The sequence below is a fragment of the Sus scrofa genome, chromosome 3 (genome assembly GCF_054392235.1).
Source record: "Sus scrofa isolate SSC_HxYL_T2T_F1_AM1 chromosome 3, Sscrofa_HxYL_maternal_Yorkshire_Landrace_v2.0, whole genome shotgun sequence".
NCBI lineage: Eukaryota > Metazoa > Chordata > Mammalia > Artiodactyla > Suidae > Sus > Sus scrofa.
Window position 1 is genome coordinate 56,079,610 of NC_139385.1, and position 17,438 is coordinate 56,097,047.

The 17,438-nt window shown below is 40.0% G+C and overlaps 1 protein-coding gene across 3 annotated transcripts in view; it reads left to right on the plus strand.

Moving 5' to 3' along the window:
• The window catches only part of ZC3H8 (zinc finger CCCH-type containing 8), a 47,173-nt gene that overhangs the window by 16,028 nt on the left and 13,707 nt on the right, over window positions 1-17,438 (plus strand). For all 3 annotated transcript variants that reach the window (XR_002342488.2, XM_085018433.1, XM_005662275.3), the window contains exons 2-6: window positions 2,380-2,476; window positions 10,685-10,919; window positions 12,718-12,857; window positions 15,650-15,772; window positions 16,181-16,292. Coding sequence is in view for 2 of the 3 variants with exons in the window: in XM_085018433.1 (XP_084874559.1) it covers window positions 2,380-2,476; window positions 10,685-10,919; window positions 12,718-12,857; window positions 15,650-15,772; window positions 16,181-16,292 (707 nt within the window). In the remaining variant the exon portion in view is untranslated. The remainder of the gene's footprint in view (window positions 1-2,379; window positions 2,477-10,684; window positions 10,920-12,717; window positions 12,858-15,649; window positions 15,773-16,180; window positions 16,293-17,438) is intronic.

A 17,438-nucleotide genomic window follows, 5' to 3' on the forward strand; every position in this document is an offset into this window, starting at 1 on the left:
GGGGCAAGAGTACCTTGGATCATAGTATCAGTAGCAAGATGTGGTCAGATAGGGATATATATATATATCCTTACCCACGGTATGCAGAAGTTCCCAGGCCAGGGATCCATCCCCTACCACAGCAGCGACCTGAGCCACAGCAGTGGCAACACCAGATCCCCAACCAGGGAACTCCAGATTAGGACAAATTTTGAAGATAAAATATATTTCCTCACAGATTGGATGGGAAATATGAAAGAGGTGGTAAAGTCTTCTTTAAGGTTTGGGATTGTATTATTAGAAGGCTGAAGTTGCTGTTTAAGAAAGCAGGAGGATTAACAAGAGTTTTGAGATAATGTTGAGTCTAGTAGATATCCAGGTGGGTATTTCGAATAAGAAAGACCCTGCCTGCCTGGACTCAAATTGCAGCTCTGCCATTTGCTAGATATGTGACAAGTTATATTGTGTTCTGCATTCAGTTTTCTCATCTGTAAAATGGGCTTTTTACCAATAGTATGTATGTCCTAGGGCTGTTGTGATACATGTGATGTGCATGGAACAGCACCTGGCACGGAGGAAGCATGATGCAAGTGTCAGCTGCTGCCGTTATTGCTCTGCCGTTACCGCTCTACCTGGGGAGAGGTTGCTTTCCACTCCAAAAGATGATAACTAGAATATGGGAAAGTCCTCAGCATTTGGTTTATTGGCTCTCATAACATTGGCCTCTGCAGCAGGCGTATAGCTCGGTCCCTCATCTGGTGGATGTGACCGAACTTCTGACTGGGAACAGATCAGTGGTAGTAAACTGTTGAATTGGATGAGGCTGTAAAGCCTGATCTCCTCTTGTAACTTTGAAGAAGCACAAAGCCATGATTCACATTCTTGTGCTGGCGGTGCTTTCATGTTTGTACCATGTTCTTTTGAGAACATACAGTGCCTAGTCTTTGTCTTTACCTGGCAGGTCACTAAAATCTTGGTTTTTTTTTTTGTTTTGTTTTTTGTTTTTTGTTTTGTCTTTTTTAGGGCTGCACTCGTGGCATTTGGAGGTTACCAGGCTAGGGGTCTAATCAGAGCTGCTGCTGCTGGCCTATGCCACAACCATAGCCACACCAGATCTGAGCCATGTCTGTGACCTACACTGCAACTCACGGCAACGCTGGATCCTTATCCCACTGAGTGAGGCCAGGGATCGAACCTGCAGCCTCATGGCTCCTAGTCAGATTTGTTTCTGCTGCGCCATAATGGGAACTCTGTCTTAAGCTTTTACATTTAGTAGTCACTACTTGCTGAGACACAGTTGTCTTCAGCTCCCTGTATCTATGGCATTATTTGGATTTACCTGTACATTTTATTGGGCTTCTTTGTTTCTTATAGTTCCCTTCTTCATCTCTTTAGGTTCGTTTTCATTTTATTTTTATTAATTTTTTTTTGTAATTTTTGCTTTTTTTTTTTTTTGGGTGGTTACACTTGTGGCATATGGAGGTTCCCAGGCTAGGGATCGAATTGGAGCTGCACCAGCTGACCTACACCACAGCCATAGCAACACAGGATCCGAGCCACATCTGCTACCCCTACACAGCAATGCCGGATCCTTAACCCACTGAGTGGGGCCAGGGATCAAACCCACAACCTCATGGATACCAGTTGGGTTCGTTACCGCTGAGCCATGATGAGAACTCCCTTAGGTTCCTTTTTAGTTTTGCTGGAATATCCTCAAATAGTTGTCTCACATGGTATCTATGCCTGTCCAACTTCTCAGTCTCCTAGTGAGTCTGAAAATGACTTTGCTTCTTCATCTTCCCACCAGAATCCAAGTTTGGCTCTCTCCTGACCTCAGGGTGCCCCGCATTCTACCTGAAATACTGTCCTTCCTGACATTCCTCTTTGTTTTTAATTCGTATATATCTTTTAGGTTCAGAAAACCTTGGGCCCCAAATCTAGGTTAAACGTTCCTTAGACATGCACCAGTACTTATCACACCATGCTGAAATTGCTTGCTTGTTTGCTTGCTTGCTTGCTTTCTCCCAAGCATATAGAAAGTTTTCAGAAGGCAGAAACAACGTCTTTTTCATTGTTGTATCCCAGGATTTAAGGCCAGAATCGAGTGTATGCCAGTATTTGTTGAATGAATATATGATTTTATATAGCTTCTAATAGTTGAACATCAGGTTATATAATCTAAAATTTCAGCTTTGCAGTTTACTCATAAACATATGTTGACATTTACTACTCATCCTAATTCTGTACGTTATTTCTATAGACTAGTTGAAGCAGAATTTGAATTTGGAATTTCTTTGTGGGCAAGTTGAAGAGAAACCAAAGCAGTGAATTTTAATGCTGTGGTTTGAACCCTTTTCAAGTTGAAAAACCCTTTTATGTTATTTGATATTTTTGCTGCAGAGTCGATGGTGAAATAGATGATACAGAAGTTGAAGAAACACAAGAAGAGAGAGTAAAATGGGAAGTAAAACTGGAGTGTGAGCAAATTCCCAAAAAAGTAAGATTAAGTTGGTGTATTGAAAAAGACAGGAATGGATGTGAGACATTAATTAGGGATCCTGTTGGTCTCATTTTAGTCAGCATTTGAGACCCCGTTATTTATATCAAAGAATACCTGGTTATCCTTTTTTTTTTTTTTTTTTTTTTTTTTGTCTTTTTGTCTTTTCTAGGGCCGCTTCCCTTGGCATATAGAGGTTCCCAGGCTAGGGGTTTAGTTGGAGCTGTAGCCACCAGCCTACGCCAGAGCCACAGCGACTTGGGATCCGAGCCTCGTCTGCAACCTACACCACAGCTCACGGCAACACCGGATCCTTAACTCTTAACCCACTGAGCGAGGCCAGGGATCGAACCTGAAACCTCATGGTTCCTAGTTGTATTCGTTAACCACTGTGCCACAATGGGAACTCCTCTGGTTATACTTTTTAAAAAATTTATCATTTAAGAACTTTGTTGTCATTTAACATGAACTGTTTTTAGTACATGGCTTTTATCTTGGTTTTCCCTGTCTCTGAGATGGTTGTGAACTGTGTCAAAAACTTCTTTTAAAATTAGCTTAAACATTTTGATTTACTAACTTAGCTAACCTTAGTGATTTTTAGCATGAAGCTTGCATTAGTTTACTAAGACTGCCATAACAAAGTACCACATATTGGGTGACTTAGACAACAGAAATGTAGTGTCTGATGGTTCTTGAGGCTAGAAGTTCCAGAACCAGGTACTGAGAGGGTTGGTTCCTTCCAAGGGCTGTGAGGAAGAATCTGTTGCATGCCTCCCCCCTATTTCTGGGGGGTTTGCTGTCAATCTTTGGTCTTCCTTGGCTTGTCTTCCAGAAGCATCATCTTGATCTCTGCCTTCATGTTTGAAAGACATTCTTCCGGTGTGAATATATGTGTCTAAATTTCGCCTTCTTATAAGATCACCAGCCATATTGGATTAAAGCCCACCCTAATGAACTCATTTAAATAATTATGCATATAATGGCCCTATTTCCAAATGATGCTACATTTTTTTTTTTTTTTTTTGTCTTTTGTCTTTTGTTGTTGTTGTTGTTGTTGTTGCTATTTCTTGGGCCGCTCCCGCGGCATATGGAGGTTCCCAGGCTAGGGGTTGAATCGGAGCTGTAGCCACCGGCCTACGCCAGAGCCACAGCAACGCGGGATCCGAGCCGCGTCTGCAACCTACACCACAGCTCACGGCAACGCCGGATCGTTAACCCACTGAGCAAGGGCAGGGATTGAACCCGCAACCTCATGGTTCCTAGTTGGATTCGTTAACCACTGTGCCACGACGGGAACTCCGTGATGCTACATTCTAAGGTGCTAAGGTTTAGGACTTCAACATAAGAATTTGGGGAGGACACAGTCAACTCACAGGGAAGCCAATATCTGCTCCTTTCCCACTTCTTTTTCTTTTTGAACTTTTTTTATTGTTATATTTTAGCAGGCTACCCAAGAATGGGTTCAGATTGGCAGCGAGACTCTCCAGATACATGGACTTTAACATGATACTCTTGTACTTAGCTTTATAAAAGGATTTAGGACAAAAGATACAGCAGGTACAGCATCTTCATCTCCTCAGGGAGCCTCTCAGCTACCCATGTATGTAACTACCTTTGCCCTTTAGGGCACATGTGGCTGCTGTGGATGAGAGCTCTGGTACTGCAGCTTGGATTTCCCACATCTTTTTAAGTTCAATTTTGGTCTCATAGGCCTCAGTCCTTCATGCCCAGTCCGTGTAACCCCATTCAGGAGATGGGCAGATACGGCCTCCTATGATTATCTTAAGGAGTTTCCTAGAGACAATACCATGAGAAGACAGACACCTGGATTATTTCTAAGTAGGCTTACTTCAGGCCAGGCTCTTTGCTTGCTAGTGTGTAAAACATAAATGTATGAGTATCACAGCTAATTAAAAAGCACACACCCAGGTAAACACTATGCAGGTCAAGAAAGCTTTACCCACAGTATGTTTGACGCCTGCTGTCTCTGTCGTATTTCCTTTCCCTCCTGGCAGTAGCTACAGTCCAAACTTGTATACCAATCAGTTCTTTGTGCTGTACAGTTTTACTACTAGTGCTGTCATCTTTAAGAAGGCCATTTTCTCTTGCCTGTCTTTACACTTTATAGAAATAGAATAGTGTTGTACGTGTCCTTTTCTGTCTTCTTCTTCTTATAAATTGTTACTTTTATAAGATTCGAAAGCCTTGTGGTATATACTTATTATTCATCTTCTTAGTTGCATATCATTCCATCATTTGAATATGCTAGATTCTGGGATTAGTAGACATGTGGTGGGTGACCAGTTTTGGAGGTTCCGGCCAATGCTGTTACATCTTTTCACTTGCGTCCTGCTGTACCTGTCCCCTGCATTGACCTAGGAGTGGAACTGCTGGGTCTTAGAGTATAAACATCTTTCCCTTTACTGTGGTGCCAAAATGTATTCCGAAGCAGTTGTACTGACTTTTATCCCCAAAGGCAGTGCACAAGAGGCTGTATTTCTACTGCTCCACACTTGATATTTGTTACTTGTCTTATTTTTTTGCCGTCTGGTGAGATATCTCATTGTAATTTAGTTTGTATTTTCTTTATTACTATCGAGATGGAACATCTTTCCTATTTGTTCGATTTGGATTTCCCTTTTTTGTGTGCTGGTTTAAAGCCTTTATTTTGGATATAGGGATTTTTCTCTCCCTTTGTGGATTGTGTGTTGCAAATGTCTGCTTATTTTTGTGACTTGGCAGTCAATGGCAGTTTTTGATAAAAGGTTTTTAATTTTGGAGTTCCTGTTGTGGCGCAGTGGAAACGAATCTGACTAGGAACCATGATGTTGCTGGTTCGATCCCTAGCCTCACTCAGTGGGTTAAGGATCCAGAGTTGCCGTGAGCTGTGGTGTAGGTCACAGACGCGGCTCGGATCTGGTGTTGCTGTGGCTCTTGTGTAGGCCGGCAGCTGTAGCTCTGATTCGACCCCTAGCCTGGGAACCTCCATATGCCATGGGTACAGCCCTAAAAAGACAAAAAAGACAAAAATAAAAAAGGTTTTTAATTTTAATGTCTTCTAATTTATTAATGTTTCTTTATAGTTAATGCTTTATGTGTTTTATTTAAATATCCTATGATAGGTGAGTTCCAGCTGCGGCTCAGCAGTAACAAACCTGACTAGTATCCGTGAGGATGAGGTTCCATCACTAGCCTTACTCAGTGGGTTCAGGATCCAGTGTGGCTGTGGCTGTGGTATCGGCCAGCAGCAACAGCTCTCATTTGACTGGGAACTTCCATATGCTACAAATATGGCCCTAAAAAAAAAAAGTCTGACTGCAGAGGCTTGGGTCACTGTAGAGGCACAGGTTCGATCTCCTGTTTAGCGCAGTGGGTTAAAGGATCCAGTGTTGCTGCAACTGCATCTCAGATTCAGTCCCTGGCCTGGAAACTTCTATATGCTGCAGGTGTGGCCATAAAAAAAAAATCCTGAGATAATAAAAATAATGCCCTGCAGTATTTTCTGAAAGTTTATTTTTTTTCTTTCCTACTTAAGTTTATAATCATTCAGAATTGATTTTTTGTGTACTGTGGGATAGAGATCTCAAAGTTTTTTTCTTTTTCTTTTCTTTTTTTTTTTGGTCTTTTCAGAGCCACATTCACGGCCGTTCCCAGGCTAGAAGTCAAATCGGAGCTGTAGCCGCTGGTCTATACCACAGACACAACAATGTGAGATCCGAGCTGTGTTTGCAACCTACACCACAGCTCATTACAGTGCCAGATCCTTAACCCACTGAGCAAGGCCAGGAATCGAACCCATGTCCTTAAGGATGCTAGTCAGATTTTTTTCGGCTGAACCACGACAGGAACTCGAGGGCTCAAATTTTGATTTACTTTTTTTTCATTATCACATCCAGTTGTTCCAACACCAGTCATTAGAAGAAAAGAACTGTCTTTTCCCCCATGCGTCTGCAGTGTCACCATTGTCAAAAATCAAGTGTTTGTGTTCTGATAGGTCTGTTTCTGGGCTCTCTGTTCTTTACCACTGGTTTATTTTTCAGTCCTTTCCCCCAAGATTTCACTGTGTTAATTAGTACAGCTTTATTATAATGAGTTTAAATATTAGGTAAGCAAGTCTCATGTTTTTCTTCTTTAAGTGTCTTGGCTATTTTTACCCCTTTGCAGTTCCATATAAATTTTTTTTGTCTTTTGTCTTTTTAGGGCCACACCCTTGGCATATGGAGGTTCCTGGATTAGGGGTCTAATCGGAGCTGTCGCTGCCGGCCTACACCACAGCTACAGTAACCCCAGATACTTAACCCACTGAGCAAGGCCAGGGATCGAACCTGCAACCTCATGGTTCCTAGTCCGATTCGTTTCCGCTGCGCCACGACGGGAACCCCATCCATGTAAATTTTAGAAACAGTTTGTCAAGTTTCACAGAAAATCCTGGTGGGATTTTCACTTGGGAATTCATTGAATTTATAGATCATTTGTGGAGAATTGACATTTTTAGAATATTGTAACGTCCAGTCTTTAGGTCCTCTTTAATTTCTCTCAGCAGTGTTTTATAATTTTCTTTGTAGACGTCTCCCATCTTATAGACCTTTTTTTAGATTTATTGCTAGGTATTTGGTGGGACTTACTGTGATTTAAATTTTTTGGCACCTTTTTTTTTATGGCTGCACCTGCTGCATGTGGAAGAATCAGAACTGCAGCTGCTGCCTGCACCACAGCCACAGCAACGCTGGATCCTTAACCTACAGAGCCAGGACAGGAAATCCTAGCACCATTTCTTAACTGTTGGTTTCTCATTTAGCTGGCATACAATGCTGTGTAGGAACACATGAAATTAAACTTTTGACAGCTGATAGTTTAGGTGAAATAGAGTTAGGCTTGAGGTTATTTGCCCATTTTCTTTTGCCTTTTTTTTTTTTTTTGGTCTTTTTTTTGGGGGGGTGCCGCACTTGCGGCATATGGAGGTTCCCAGGCTAGGGGTCGAGTTGGAGCTGTAGCTGCTGGCCTATACCACACCTATAGCAATGCCAGATCTGAGCCACATCTTCGACCTACACCACAGCACACGGCAACACCAGATCCTTAACACACAGAACGAGGCCAGGAATCGAACCCTCAACCTCATGGTTCCTAGTCGGATTTGTTTCCACTACGCCACAACAGGAACTCCTTCTTTTGCTTTTTTTTTTTTTTTTTTTTTTTTTTTTTGGCTGTGCCCATGGGTCGGGGATTGAACTTTCGCCACAGTGGTGACTAGAACCACAGTAGTGACAACGCTGGATACTGGATCCTTAACCTGCTGAGCTTTGCAGGAATCCCTTGCCCCATTTTCTTCTACTATCCAGTGTTGCTAATGTTGAGGTCTTGGCAGTGTGATTCTAGTTACTTTGTAAGAATCTTATACCCCTGGAAGCTTTTAGGTTCTTTATTTTTCATGTCGGTAGAGATTGTGAATCTTATTCATTGTCCTCAAGTATTTAGTGAGACTATTCACTCATACCCTTCATATAAAGGGAAATCTTTTATTTTTATTGTCCTTGTCTTTTTTCTTTATATTCTAAGAAATTTCCTCTTTCTATATATCTTCACTTAATTAATCATAATTTAACTATTCAAAAGTTCTTTCTTGTTCTGTTGTTGTTATAACTTTCCGGCATTTAAAAATATATAATCCATCTTGATATCTTTGTGTATTTACTTTAAAACATTTATGTTCTTTTCTTTTCCTTGAATAGTATTTGCTTCTTCTGGATCAGTTTTTCTCTTTCTCCTGATCTCTTGTTTTATTTTCTAGATCAGGAGTCAGTAAATATTTTCTGTAAAGGACAAAACAGCAAATATTTTAGGCTTTGCAAGCCAAGAAGCAAAGTTGAAGATAGAATGTAGCTACACGTATAATGAGAGAGAAAACAAGTTTCCACAAATTTTTTATTGATAAAACTTAACATATAATAATACATGTTTTTATTATACAGGTTTACTAATGAGAAGAACGGGATTCTTCTTTTTGGGATAATACTTTGTTTAACTGGAGGTCAAAGTTAAGTTCCCTATCAAAATTGATTGCAAAGATTTAACTGTTAATGCTGATCTGTAAGGAGATCCTATACATTTCATCTTGGAAGATGTCTTTTCACTATGTACAGTAAGAACTTCTTAGTGAGTTCTCCAGTGATTTAGTGGATTAAGGATCTGGCATCACCACAGCTGCAGCTCGGATTTGATCCCTGGCCTGGGAGCTACCATATGCTGTGGGTGTAGCCAGAAAAAAAAATAAACAAACAAAAAAACCTTATCCATTTCCCAGCATGATTCTCATTGAGTATATGCATTGCTTAGAATTTATAGAAGTTAATTAGCTTCTTCTCTTGAGATTTATCTTTTGGCATGTCATTTCATTGTAGGTTAATTACTTCAAATTGAAAGTTAGGTGACAGCTCCTCAGTTGCACAGTTAATTTTTTTTTTTTTTTTTTTTTTTTTGTCTTTTTAGGGCCACACACGAAGCACATGGAAGTTCCCAGACTAGGAGTCGCATCAGAGCTGCAACTGCAAGCAACAGCCATGCCAGGTTTGAGCTGTGTCTGCGACCTGGACCACATCTGGCAACACCAGATCCTTAACCCACTGAGTGAGGCCAGGGATTGAACGTGTGTCCTCCTGGATTCTAGTTGGATTTGTTACCACTGGGCCACGAGGGGAACTCCTAAAATCTAAATTTTACTTTTTTACATTTCTGTACTCTTATTTCTGTGGAATTTCAGGAGGCATACTTATTCAGTAAATCATCCTGCTTCAAAAGCAAGAAAATGTTTTACTTAAAAAAAAAAAAACAACTTTACACTCCTTTATAAAAGGGAAAAACAATGTTAAGATCATGTTCTTATCCTTTCTAAATTATGTAGAGAACAGCAAAGGTCAGAGCACTGAGTATATAGCCAACTGCATGAAAGGAAGTATTTAAGCAGTCATTTGAATCCTCTGTATTTCAGTCCCATCTGAAAAGAATCCTATCAATTGAGAATACTTCTCTAATGTATAATAAAACACTGTAGCTGATGATTTTCTTGGTTTTGTAATATTGCCAAGTCATCTCATCTCTTCATTTAGGACAAATACCTTTACACAAGTTATTACTTATGTAAAGGGAGCTGCTTACACCTCTGTGCCCAAGTATAGACACCCGTGTAACCAGAAATTTTTACACAGAAATTTATGCTGTAATTTGTCTGCTGTGATCACCTTGAGTTGCTTCCAGGTCAGCTGCCATACCTGAGTTCTTGTTCCTGTGGGTACCTAGGTTTGTAGCTGTCACCTTGGGGCAGCTCTGACAACAGAGTTAGAAGATTGTTTCTGAAAGTAAAATTAGCTTGATTGCAGAGAACGGGGTAGTTCTTTCTTACTTGTCATCATTGCTGCCACATCCTTTGCCACCAGTGCTATGAGTTATAGTAGAAAAATAGGCTTTGGTAGCTATGGTATATCTTAATAGAGTGGGTTTTCAGTTGGGCCATGACAGTTTACTTGCTCCTTTATGAAATTTCAAGCTATGGAATTAAACCATTTAAAAGTATAATTGATGCAGAGAGAGAAATAAAATGTCAACTGTAATACTGTAGTTCCTTTATATCAAATAATTAAGATATGAGGCTCTGATCTTTCAGTTCAGTAAAGTACACAGTGTACAAATTCAGAATCTTCCCTCAAACCATCTTTAGGAATGGATGTATCATTTTTTGGTGTGTGTTTTTTTAATTCTGAAAAATTTCATGTAAATAAGAGTGGACAGAAGAGCATATGAATCCCCTGTGTACCCACCACCCAACCTTAACAATGATCAATTCATGGCCAGTCTTTGTTTCTTTTTTTTTTTTTTTTTTTTGCCTTTTTTGCTTTTTAGGGCTGCACCTACGGCATATGGGAAGTTCCCATGGGGGGTCAAATCGGAGCTGCAGCTGCTGGCCTTCACCACAGCCACAGCAACACCAGATCCAAGCTGCATCTATGACCTACACTTCAGCCACAGCAACACACTACAACAACAGATCCTTAACCCACTGAACAAGGCCAGGGATCACACCTTTGTCCTCATGGATACTAGTCAGGTTCGTTTTGGCTGAGTTGCAACAGGAGCTCCTTTGTTTCTTCTTTATAACCAGATTGTTTTGAATCGTGATAGGTTTTTAAAATTGAAAATTTAATTTCCACTTAGTTTAGGCACTTTGGAAGCTCTACAACAGCACCAAAGAATTTGCAACATAGAAAATCAAGAAGTAAGGACTATGATGTATACAGTGATAATGATATCTGCGGTCAGGAATCAGAAGATAATTTTGCTAAAGAGCTTCAGCAGTATATACAAGCTAAAGAGAAGGCCAATGTTACTCAGTCCCTATCATTTCCTGAGGAATCTGCAAAGAAAGAGGGAGCAAAGGATACCCAGAAAGGTAAGAGTCAAACCACTTTATCACTTAGAGTTGTCTTGAGAAGCAGTCACAGTTGTCCATATATGTTTGGGGGGGGAGTGTTGTTCTCCTGCATTATATCATGGTAAGATCAGGACTTTCATGAATCTTTACATCAGATGTGAGCTGGCCATGCTGTGTGCAAATGCTCACTTTGCAGGAGGAGGGAGCATGCAGGAGGATTTTCAAAGTACATGACTACTTTGAAAGAGAAAATACTAAGTTTCTGGCCTCAGCATGTGTGAAGTACAAGATACACATGCTTGTGTTCTATCCTCTAAAGAGGATTGGCTTAATTAATGCCTGGGATGGTAGTGTATCAACTAAACTCAAACATACATTCCTTTAGATAACTAAAATGAAATTTAGCCATAGTCAGGACAGGTATTTTTTTTTGTCTGAGCCCAGGACATGTGGATGTTCCCAGGCTAGGGATTGAACCAGTACCATAGCAGTGACCTGAGCCACAGCAGTGACAACATCAGATACTTAGCCTGCTGCACCACAGGGGAGCTCTTGTAAATGAAATTCTTTTTTTTTTTTTTTTTCTTTTTCCTTTTTTTAGGGCTGCACCTGTGGCATATGAAGTTCCTGGGCTAGGGGTCAACTGGAGCTGCAGCTGCTGCCCTATGCCACAGCAACACTGGATCTAAGCCTTGTCTGCGACCTACACTGCAGCTTGCAGCAATGCCAGATCCTTTACCTACTGAGCAAGGCCAGGGATTAAACCCGCATCCTCATTGATACTAGTCGGGTTCTTAACCCGCTGGGCCACGATAGGAATTCTGTGCAAATGAAATTCTTAATCCTCTCATTTTATTTTATTTTTTCTTTTTAAAATGTTTTTCTATTTAAAATAGATAAACTTAATCTCTTCAGTGAATATTCTAACAGCCATTTTAAACATTTGAAGCTTGGAGGTTCCCACTGTGGCTCAGCAGAAACAAATCCAACTAGTATTCTTGAGGATGTGGGTTCGATCCCTGGCCTCGCTCAGTAGGTTAAGGATCCGACATTTCTGTGAGCTGTGGTGTAGGTCACAGATGCAGCTCGGATCTGGAGTTGCTGTGGCTGTGGTGTAGACCAGCAGCTGTAGCTCCAGTTGGACCCCTAGCCTGGAAACTTCCATATGCCATGGGTGCGGCCCTAAAAAAAAAGTAAACATTTTAAGCTTTTACTATTACAGTGCTATATAGCAGTTCCTAATTAGATCCATTGTACTCTGAACACTTCAAAAGGATCTGGCTGATGGCTAACAAGATTGATTCCATGAATTATCTTGCTTTTTTCCTGACAGTACCTTATCTATTTTCACAAAGAATGAATTTGGGATTCAGAATACATTAATTCTATTTTTGCTCTCCTAACCTCAGAGTGTCGAGAGAGACAAGTCAGCATCATCCCCGTTTTTAATCTTTGGGCAGTGGAGAACTTCTGGATTATTATAGAATATAATTCCTAAGAGTAAACTGCTTTTTAAATTTAACTTTCTTCAGACATGGAGAACAGACTTGTGGTTGCCAAGGTTGTGGGGGAGGGAGTGGGATGGACTGGGTGTTTGGGGTTAGTAGATGCATACTATTACATTTAGAATGGATAAGCAATGAGGTTATGCTGTATAGCACAGGGAACTATATCCAATCTCCTGGGATAGAACATGATGGAAGATAATATGAGATGACTGGGTCACTTTGCTGTACAGCAGAAATTGACAGAACATTGTAAATCAACCATACTTGAATAAAATATTAAAAAATAAATTTAACTTTTTTGTTTTTAGCTATTAAACAAAAAAATAAAAATAAGAACCTGAAAGCTATTCACAAGAATGGTAAACAGAAGAAAATGAAGCGAAAATGGCCTGACACTGCAGAGAAAGGATCCAGCGCTTCCCTGAGGAGCAATGGCTCACAGGAACAGGTATACCACCAGCCCTCCAGTTTCTAACTTGCACAGATTTGTATCTTGCACTGCAGTGGAAATCTCCTCTTACCCCCCACCTCCCCATGGGCTCCAAGTGCTTCTTTCTCAGTGGGGCACTGGTTTCTCTTGCACTAGTTACCTGCTAGCACCTACTTCAAGCCTCAGTGTCAGTACCTGTTGCCCCTGAACACATTCACTCATACCCCTGATTTCTGAGTGCTGTGCTGTCAGTGACTGTGGAAAAGCAGGGAATCAGGGAGAAGATAAGACAGATACGGAGTTCCCATTGTGGCTCAGTGGTTAACGAATCTGACTAGGAACCATGAGGTTGCAGGTTTGATCCCTGGCCTTGCTCAGTGGGTTAAGGATCCGGCATTGCCATAAGCTGTGGTGTAGGTCGCAGAAGTGGCTCGGATCCCGAGTTGCTGTGGCTGTGGTGTAGGCCGGCGGCTACAGCTCCAATTAAACCCCTAGCCTGGGAACCTCCATAAGCCGTGAGTGCGGCCCTAGAAAAGAAAAAAAAAAAGACTGACGTGAGGCCATTGCAAAGGCCACACGTCTTACAAAGTTTCCGCTGTTGCAGCCCCTCATCTGTTGGTTTTTGACTCCCTCTGGAAATGAACAATGAATATTTTTGAGCTTTGGCCTTCCCACACACCCCTTGTCCTCCTGGTATTTTGCTTTGTAGAAGTTCCTCTTCTTTGGTCTGCAGATGTAATCAGAAAGAACATTAAGTGACTCCTGGATTCTGCTTTTCTGAGGGCGTCTAAACTGGACGACAGAGTATTTTGCTGGTTTGGTCCAGGAGGCAAGAGTTAGGTGTGGTAAAGTGTTAGAAATACCAAATGCTATAGATTAAAGCATATTTATAGAGATCTGTTTTACAACAGAGGAATCTGAAGCCTAGGTGCAGGTAACTGCCCTTGGTCACACAGGGCTGCTACAGGACTAGACCCAGCAGTATTCATTTTCATTTGGTTTACATCACCTCAAATGATTATTCAGCCAAAGCTGACAGCCCTTCTACATGAGGAACAGGTTGTAAACATATCTGTTGGAATTTAATAACATAATCAAAACCCAAAGTTAAAACTGATGTAATTTTGATGGTGCTAAGTAGAAATTTGACATTATTGCGAAGCAGATCACATAAATATACAGCCAGCTCCCTTCTTTGCACGTACTGAGTTCCTCAGACTGTATGCAGGAATTTAGTGTATGTAGAAGTTTTAAGTTGTACACATTAACACTCTAAAAGTGATTTATATTTCTAAAGAGCTAAAATGAAATTCTGTTTTATATTAAAGTCTCCTTTTGTTTCCATACCTTTATCATCATCTTTGAGGGTATTTTTCTAATTATGTTTAGTTTGAGCTTGTGAATATACTCAGTTTACACCTAATGAGCATCTCATTGAAATTAAAGATTATACTACTTTGGTTATCTCATGATTTCCAGTTTTGTCCCTTTGTTCTAAAGAGCCTTGTTTTTAGACATCATTTTTTATCACAGGTTGTTGTACTTTTTAAAGTGTTTTGTTTTTTACGGTCACACCCATGGCATATGGAAGTTCCCAGGCTAGGGGTGAATTAGAGCTGCAGCTACTGGCCTACACCACAGCCACAACAACGCCAGATCTGAGCTACATCTGTGACCTACACCACAGCTCAGAGCAATGGTGGATCCTTTCCCCACTGAGCGAGGCCAGGTATTGAACCTTTGTTCTCCTGCATACTAGTTGGGTTTGTTGCTGCTGAGCCACAACATTAACCCCCTTTTTAAGGTTTTGTTTTTGTTTTTGTTTTTTGTCTTTGTCTTTTTAGGGCCGCACCCATGGCATATGGAGGTTCCCAGGCTAGGGGTCCAATAGGAGCTATAGCTGCTGGCCTATACCACAGCCACAGCAATGCAGAATCTGAGCTGCATCTGTGATCTGTACCACAGCTTATGGCAATGCTGGATCCTTAATCCACTGAGCAAGGCCAGGGATCGAACCTGCTTCCTCATGGATGCTAGTCAGATTTGTTTCCGATGAGCCACAATGGGAACTCCCCTTTTTAAGTTTTTTAATTAAAAAATTTTTTTTTTGGCTGCACTTGCAGCATGTGAAGTTTCCAGGCCAGGAATTGAACATGCACCATAGCAGTAATCAGAGCCACAGCAGTGACGTTGCCAGATCCTTAACCCACTGAGCCACAAGGGAGCTCCAAGTTTTTAAATTAATTTTTAAAAATAAGGGAAAAGTACAATAAAATACTCAAATTGCACAAACACTAATGTTCAAGACAAATGCTGTTGCAACTGACAAAACATTCATCTTTTCAACTGATGTATACAAAAATCTAAATCTTTTTTTTTTTTTTTTTTTTTTTTTTTTTTTTGTCTTTTGTTGTTGTTGTTGTTGCTATTTCTTGGGCCGCTCCCGCGGCATATGGAGGTTCCCAGGCTAGGGGTCTAATCGGAGCTGTAGTCTCCGGCCTACGCCAGAGCCACAGCAACGCAGGATCCGAGCCGCGTCTGCAACCTACACCACAGCTCACGGCAACGCGGGATCGTTAACCCACTGAGCAAGGGCAGGGACCGAACCCGCAACCTCATGGTTCCTAGTCGGATTCGTCAACCACTGCGCCACGACGGGAACTCCCAAAAATCTAAATCTTATATGAAAGCCAATTTAGAAGAGTTTCTTTTTAATGTTTTAAAGGCAGTTTAAAATAATTTTAGACAACGTTATGAAATATTTAATTTTTTATTTCTCACTTTTAGTTTTTTTGTTTTTGTTTTCAAAGGATGGTAAACCTAAAGAGAAGCAGCAGCCTGTGAGAATGAGTCAGGGGTTCATCAACCAACACACGGTGCAACGCCAGGGAAAACAAATTTGTAAATATTTTCTTGAAAGGAAATGTATTAAGGTATTAAAAAAAATGTGTAAGCAAAAATATACTAAAATGTGAAGTATAGCAAAAAATGTACTAAAACCAACTCCTGTTTCCATTAGCCATTCCAAAAGCATGCCTGTACAATTTTAGAACTGTTTCCTTTTGGAAAAGGTTCAGTTAGAAAATTTTACTAAAATAGTCTTTTATGTTTAAGAAAGATGATTTTTTAAAACATGTTTTGTGTAAAAAATGTTGAGGACTTAACAAAATTTTAAGCAGATATATGTGATATGGTTATAAGATAGCTCATTAAGAATTAGACTGTACTGTTTCTAAGACTGTGTTTTTCTGGAATCATTGACTTAGCTAAAGTTAAGTGAAAATTGTAATGACTTAAGTATGAGAAATAATGGCTTTTCCTTGTTCCTTCCTTTGGCCTAGGGAGACCAGTGTAAATTTGACCATGATGCAGAAATAGAGAAGAAAAAGGAAATGTGTAAATTTTATGTACAAGGATATTGTACCAGAGGCGAAAACTGTCTGTATTTGCATAATATCCTTTATAACAAGATATAATAATTTTACTTTCTATAAATATTTATGAAATATTTTAAATATGTAAAATTCTGAATGAAACCATTGTTTTTAACTATGGCAAAATTGCGCTATCCAAGCTTAACTCAGTATCAGAGTGATTAAAGTGTACATTGATTTTTTTTTTTTTCTCGCCCATGAAAGGAGTCTTTAGAAATTCTCTCAAGTGAAAATCCTCTCAACCTGGTAACAGGTTCATGAGACCTTTTCAAGTCCCAGAAAAACTTTCTCAAAATTTCTGCTGTGACATCCACTAATTAAATCTGTATTCATATGGTCTATTTCATAAAAGAGTCAAGAATTACATGGTTTGGAGCTACTTGTTTTCTGTATATTCTGTACTGTATAGAGGTTAATTGTCCCTTAATTTGGAGAATAACCCTAATTCTTCAGTGCAGATGGTCCAGACATGTTGTGAAAACATGGAACATAAACAGTTCAGGGTAATTAATTGCACCTTTTTTTATCACCACAAAAATAGTTTTTCTATAGCCATTCAGTGCAAGAATCTCTATTTTTTTTTGTTTTTTGCTTTTGGTCTTTTTAGGGCCACACCCGTGGCATATGTAAGTTCCCAGGCTAGAGACTAAATTGGAGCTACAGCTGCTGGTCTACACCACATCCACAGCAATGCCAGATCCAATCCACGTCTGCGACCTATACCACAGCTCACGGCAACACCGGAACCTTAACCCACTGAACGAGGTCTCATGGCTACTAGTCAGATTCGTTTTCGCTGAGCCACGATGGGAACTCCTCAAATTCTGACTTCAGGAAATTTTCCCAGAAACAAATATTAAAGTTCTATAAATTGATCCTGTTTTAAACAAGCCTTTTTATATGAAAGATTCAGATTCATAAGACTTAATCATTGTCATTGACTTTAATCCTTTCACTCTAAAAGAATGCTTTCAAAATAAGCATATTTTTCTCATAGTATTTAAAATATACATCCTTTCTTATTATCAGTGAAACATACCTATAATTTATTTTAAGAATGGATATGAAAGAAAAGTGTCCTGTGATAACCAGCAAACTTTACTTATATAATCATTCTAAAATTGGATTTTCTTATAACCCAGTTAATAATTTATTGTCTCATATT